Here is a 6,761-nt window from a genome sequence, read left to right on the forward strand (position 1 = left end):
AGGGGGAGCAGAGCTCAATTCTGGGTTTTTAGGCTTGGGAAAAAAAAACCCAGGGTTCTAGAGTTCTTGATAACAGATTCCAACTATAAAAACTAATTCTATTGGTAAATCGAAAACTTGAAATATCTGAAAATAAATCTGCTTATAGAATTTGCACCTACTATTAAGCAATGCAAGTGCATGTATGACTTTGGCACCAGTGAAAGCTATCAACGGTGGAGTGCTTATTCAATTCTTATCGAGCACTGTCACGCAGTGCTCTAGGTCATTTTTCCATCACACATTAAGTTTGGGAGCCACATTTTGTTGTAGAGTTCGCATCAATGCGTCCAGAAGGGCTTTCTACAAAGCAATTAATCCCTGTAGGAACTGAATAGGTAATGGAAACAAACTAGTTTTACAGTACTAAAAACTTCATGTCTCCTCTTACTCTGTCTCTTAACCTGAGCAGCTACAGGTAAGTAGCACCTTCACAGAGTTGTTCATCGCATTTTTAAACACGGGAGTCTGAGTTGACGCATTCGCATGAATCGCATCAGAAATCTTATTTGGAGTTTACAGATATTTTATTTTAGTACTTCTGAGAAAAGGAAACACACTAAGTTGATCAGGCAGCTAACACGCAAAGCAGAGATCACTTCACATCCTTTGGCAACGGAGTGTCTGCAAAATGATACGAGACATGGAGGGAACTTTCTTTTATTCTCGGCCCTGCCACCTCAAGAATCGGCACTGCATCGGAAATCTGTTGTGCATCATCTTTATTCAGCTTCACTCCCAGAGCACCAATATTCTCGTCAAGGTTTTTAATCTTTGTTGTTCCTACATATGTACAAGGAGAGGTCAAAAACGAAACCAGTGAAGGAAAAAAAAAAAGATGTGAAGGTGTAGAGAACACTTGAAGAGTTACATTTTCAGGCCCCTGCAAAAAAAAGAAGCTATGCTGCATTTTGTTTTCTTTGTTATTTTCATACTATATCTTGAACTAACACCATAAAAAATGATACTCCCTCCGTTCCAAAATGACTGACCTTTTTGGGACTCCGTGTCATTTTCAAATGCTTATATCTTTCGATTTACGAAGTTTTATGTGATTTTGAAAACTTTGTTTAATAGAACTAATTATAATCTATCAAACAAGATCAATATTGCATATTTTTTGATATTCACTTTGAAATATATAAGCAATTAAAAATGACACACTTTCCCAAAAAGGTCACTCATTTTGGAACAGAGGGAGTAGTACAGTATTCATTGACTTCTGTAGTGCCTCCGAAAAGTTCAAGAGCTTGATAAAAGATAAAAGCTCAGATTCAGCTTCGTCACGCAGAGAAATAGGAATACTATGATATCCCACATTGATGGAAAGAGGTATTAGTCTTGATATTATTAACTACGTAGACTACTGCTAGTAACTTGGGATTAAGTATTTTTTCATGTTTACAAGTACTTCATTCAAGTTCATATTGGGCTGGTAGCCAGTAGGCTATTTGATAAAAAAAAACATTCAAATTCAAAGCCAAAATTTCCAACGCCAGATATTAAGGGGCATGCTAGTTGGCTGTAGGAGCTTGGAAGAACAGAAGAAGAATGGTATCATGCATGATAGCACCGATTTATTGTCTACTGTAGGGACTCCAAAAAGGTCAAGAGCTCTGATGCAAGGTAAAGCTCTGACTTCTGAGGTATGTTCTAGGTTTCATTTTCGCTTCAAGCAGTTTTGACAGCTTTTCATATATACTTTAAAGCCAACAACTCGAAATTTGGCACCCACCAGGAATAGGAACCATATCGTCCCCTTGAAGAACCCATGCAAGAGCGAGTTGAACAGGGCTGCAGCCATGCTTTTTAGCCAACTCTTCTATACGAGTATAGAAGATCTTATTGTTCTCTAAATTCTGCCCAGTAAACCTAGGATGTGATTGCTGATAGAAAGAAAACACGTTAGTTATTCATTCATCTAATTCATTGGACTAACCAAACAAAGGTAATTTCCGAATGAATTTAGGTCCCGATGAAGCTTTTCATCAACCCCTAACGAAGCTGAACCAAAAAATAAGAGTTGATGGACGTAGTTCCATACCAAGGAGCTATTTGCAGGGAGAGACTCTACAATAGCCTTGCCACCAAAAAAACCACGACCAGTGGGGGAATACAGAACTATCCCAATTCCAAGTTCCCTGATAAGCAAGGAAGCATGTTTCAAAAGATTAAAAAAAACGAAGTCAATTGAAGTAAACAAAAACATGGGATGCAGTATCCCAGCGTAACTGCATAAGTAAACGGCTAAAACATTAAATGCAAGTTCCAAGGAAGAAGAAATTGCAAAATACGATGGAGTCAGGGAGAACAAAATTAAAACTCATATCTCCAATTTGTTGAAGATAATGCCTTCAAATTCAGATGAACTTTCTCCAGAAATTTAGGCACAATTTGAAATACCTGCAAACTGGGATTATTTCCTCCTCAATGTCGCGTGTCAAAAGGGAGTACTCCATTTGTACTGCAGTGATAGGATGAACAGCGTGCGCCCTCCTTATTGTATTTGGGCTCGCTTCTGATAATCCAATGTATCTTATTTTACCCTCCTCCACTAATTTCTTAAGTTCCCCCATCTGTCCGTTAAGAAGGAAATTCAACCTCAGTAATAAATTCAAGGACTGCTTAGCTGAAGGGAAACGTCTTTATTTCTTAGAAGAAAGAACGAAGAACTAGAAAGGTTGACACGGTCTGGCGTCTTGTTGAGAAGAGAAAGAGGCCTATGGCACTTATTGTTGGGATTTATGGCACAATTATCACAAAGCACTAAACTATTATGAGTGTCACAAATCGTTAAATATGAACGCAGATAACTGAAGATATGAGATAGTTAAGAGTTACAAAAATTGCATGAGAGATCGATGAGAGGCATGTCATTCCCTGTCCTAAAATCAAGGTTTTCTCCCTTCGTGTGGGTTCTAATGGTTGAATATGACTCCAAGATACAACCCACAGATCTCAAGAGTGTCTCACGTTGCACGAGGGATGGGTGCCAAGTCTGAATCTCGGATGGCCCATAATGTATAGAAACGTACTAGAGAGGCCTTGTATATATGGGACTCTAAACACCTTATTACATAGAGTCGTGTCTTTTAATTCAAAACTGAAGGTAGCATATTTTAAACTTACAAACTTCCAAACCACTTGGGGGTGCAATAATACATGGAATAATAAACAAGATGCTTACTGTTTCCTCAATCGGTACTGATTTATCAATCCGGTGTACATAGTAGAGATCGATGTAGTCCACGTCAAGGCGCTTCAAGCTAGCCTCACAACAGGAACGCACATATTCAGCTGTACCCTTCACAACCATCCCGGTCTGGTCAATTTTCACGACTCCAAATTTTGTCGCTAACTGGATCTTTTCTCGTGGTAACTGCTTCAATGCCTGCAAGATTAAGGATCTCGAAATGAGATGAATGTCATATACCCAACTGGCAAAAAGCAAATTAAAAATCGCTATAACAAAAAGATAGTTGTCCAGAAAATGCAGAAAGAAGTGTTATGGCAGTTAAGGGACAGTCGGCTACCCCGCCCTAACTGGTAGCTGCTGTTCTATGTCAAAAATTGTGAGTACAATTTGCTTCCCTAAACTGATAGCAAATAGAAAATTAAGTCTAATCACATTCTATAGACTTGATTGAATTTCTAATCCTTTTACTACATTGCATCAATCAATAATTTCTCTTTGATCAAAAAAATGAGGATGTGATGCTAAAAGTGTTATTGCTATGAATTTGTACTATCACTGTCCAGTTCTCAGTTTGGCTGAGTTCCAGAAATGAGCATAGTATAAACCCTTCAAAAAGATCAGAGATTAGTGTAACGGCAACGGTTCATCGTCTCAATGCACAAATGCACAGAACAACACATGCTTAGCATTTCAGCCTTTCGGGAGAATACTTCAAAAGCACGATTTCAACATAGTCTACCATATTCCCTTAACCATACTGAGTTCAATTCTTTATTTTGCTCACCGAATAGAGTGCATTAAGTGTCCAAAAAAGCTATAAGCAAGATTTCGCAACCAGGCCAAATGCATAGGTATCAACTATCATATAAATGCAACTACCTTCCCCACTAGTTTTTCATTTGCGTGGTCAGCCCCGTAAATATCTGATGTATCAAAGAAAGTGATTCCTTTGCTGAAGGCATGCTTAAGGATGGCAATGCCATCTTCTTCAGGGACTGGAGAATTGTAGCTTCCGGTGAGCCCCATACAGCCATAACCCAATTTTGAGACCTGAGAATACAAAAACACATTGCACAGTCGGTAAACCATTTTCTAAAAATCGCCCATAAACTGCACCCAACTTTAAATTCTGAATTTCATGGCCGGAGGGAGGTAACAAGCAGGGTCAATTGACCTCACTCACTTTTGTTAAATTTGTAACTATCTTTTTAAGGTACAAATTATATGTCGAATTTAAGCCCACAAAAGTTACAAACTTGCCCAAACACCCCAGCAAATTTGTAAATTGCCCCGAAAAACTCCACTAAAGTCATAAAATGCCCTATCGTGCCGGAACAGGAGGGCAAAAAGATAGAGCGCTGCTATTCGCAGTCCTTTATTTTCTCCCATAGCCCACTACATTTCGGTAAATGGTTGTTGAAAATCATAAACAACATTTCGGTAAATAGCTGTTGAAAACAAGATTATATTTTGGTAACTACATGTCGAAAATATGTTCAACTTTCGGTAAACAACTGCTGAACATACATTTTCGGTAAATAGATGTTGAAAAAAATATTATATTTCGGTAATTGGATGCTGAAAATATATCTCAATTTCGGTAACTAACTGTCGAGTATAATTGAAAATTTTTAACTGGCTATAAGAGAAAATAAATGGCTGCGAATAGCGGCGCCCGCCCAAAAGATAGGGTCTGTTAGAAACCCGCATGACCATCTCCTGCCACCAGAACGGTGGTGGAGAACGATCCTCTACTGCTCTGAGAGCCGTGATTCATCCACCAGACTTAGTAATCAAGAATACAGATGTACGAGCCTACAAAACAGACCTTATTCATGTAAGGTCGTGCTCTCTTTCTCTGTTTTCCGTTATTAAACACATCATTTCTTTCGCGTACTTAGTCGATGTGGGACGTGCGTCCGCCGTCAACGTTTGGGGCTTAAAATTTCTCCGTGCCAAACGGCGCAAAATTCTACTGGATTTAAGATAAAACTTTTACCTACCCCAAATGGGTTGGCCTAATACTTTGGAATCTTATATTCGAAACGTCTATCAATTCCTTTAGAGTCAATCCATACAAAATTTTGTTCATCGTTCGACTTTAAATGGATCCAATTCGACGGTGGAATTGATTAGTCGAAATGCGCGGAACCAGAGTTTTATAAAAGAAAATAAAAACTTGTATGTTACCTGAAGTCCCTGGGCTCCCAGATTCACTTTCGGGATCTCGACTTCAGCAGCCATCTTCTCTCTCTCTCTCTCTCTCTCTCTCTCTTACCTCCGATTGTCAAAATGCCTGCAACTTTACTCCGTATTTACGAGTAGCATTAAGAGAATAAATTTCACACGGACCTTCCTCCGTGTACACGGGAGGGTCCGCCCAATCAATTAAAAGTAAACAACTCAACTCACTACTCAACTCAGTGAGTTGAGTTGTTTACTTTTAATTGGTTGGGCGGACCCTCCCGTGTACACGGAGGGTCCGTGTAAAATTTATTCTCATAACGATTATAACCTAAACTACTACTAGATCGACATAGATAGATCAGTCGATTACTCTCGTTTGAAGCACTTGGTCAGTCGACAACAGAGCTCTCTCGTCTCCCTCTCCCTCTGTCTCTCTCTCTCTCTCACACGTATGTTTCTTGCGTGTCACTCTCTGTCGTATAGATATATACGTATGTATGATCAAATATGTACGTAGTCTATATGTATGTCTGCATATGCAAAGCTACGAGTCTTACAAGAAAAAACAGAAATATATATATAGACATACGTACTCCATACAAGGAAAAACAGAATTTTTTATACCAAAATTATAAAAATAAAAATATATTTATATGTACTGATATATACACACCTCATCGTGTCCATATCTCCATTTTTTTAGAATTATCGTGTCACGTGTCAGTATCCGTGTCCTTGCTACATAACTCAAAACCCACATAGATCCATCTTCATTTCACCTTTTATGCTCGACCTTGGACTTGTATCTCGTTGGGTTGAGCTCGGAGAAAAGCTTTCGATTGATTTCGAAGTTCTTGGAGTTAGGGCTTGCTCGAATCGCGTGAATTTCGATCGTTGACTTCAAGGTAGTGATTCTTTCTCCTTCTCTATGTGTTAATGTGTTGATTTGATGTGCCAATCGAGCTTTGATCTTCACCCTTTGGGGTATCGATACCTCTTTGCTCTCTGGACAATTTTGGGCCGTGTCGATGCTACCTTGATTGTTTTGAACCCCGATCACTTCTAACACCTTCTTAATACCTCCGAATCACCTCCTAGCATGGTTGTTCTTGTCCCCATGATTAATCGAACCACCTTGTTTCTTTAGGCTCATATTATTGTAAGATTTCATGGTTAACTTACTAGAAATTATACCGAAATGGCTCTTATGCACTTGATTGTGTGTGCGCGGATAATTGCAACATGTTTATAATGATACTATGATATTGTGAACCAAGGAATGTATCTACCTTGAATGTTGAATTGGTTGTATACTTGTATGCGTGTCAGTATGAGAAAT

At 38.8% G+C, this 6,761-nt stretch overlaps 1 protein-coding gene across 1 annotated transcript; it reads right to left on the minus strand.

The window, feature by feature from the left end:
- Positions 1-339: 339 nt before the first annotated feature.
- LOC131325227 (perakine reductase-like) lies at positions 340-5,596 on the minus strand. Its single transcript, XM_058357357.1, has 7 exons — positions 5,426-5,596; positions 4,115-4,285; positions 3,227-3,430; positions 2,443-2,615; positions 2,084-2,180; positions 1,775-1,925; positions 340-822 (listed from the first exon to the last, which is right to left on the minus strand). The coding sequence occupies exons 1-7, from the start codon at positions 5,477-5,479 to the stop codon at positions 635-637; spliced, it is 1,038 nt and encodes a 345-aa protein (XP_058213340.1). The 5' UTR covers positions 5,480-5,596; the 3' UTR covers positions 340-634.
- Between the last annotated feature and the right edge of the window lie 1,165 nt (positions 5,597-6,761).

This window comes from Rhododendron vialii, chromosome 5a, assembly GCF_030253575.1.
Source record: "Rhododendron vialii isolate Sample 1 chromosome 5a, ASM3025357v1".
Lineage (NCBI taxonomy): Eukaryota > Viridiplantae > Streptophyta > Magnoliopsida > Ericales > Ericaceae > Rhododendron > Rhododendron vialii.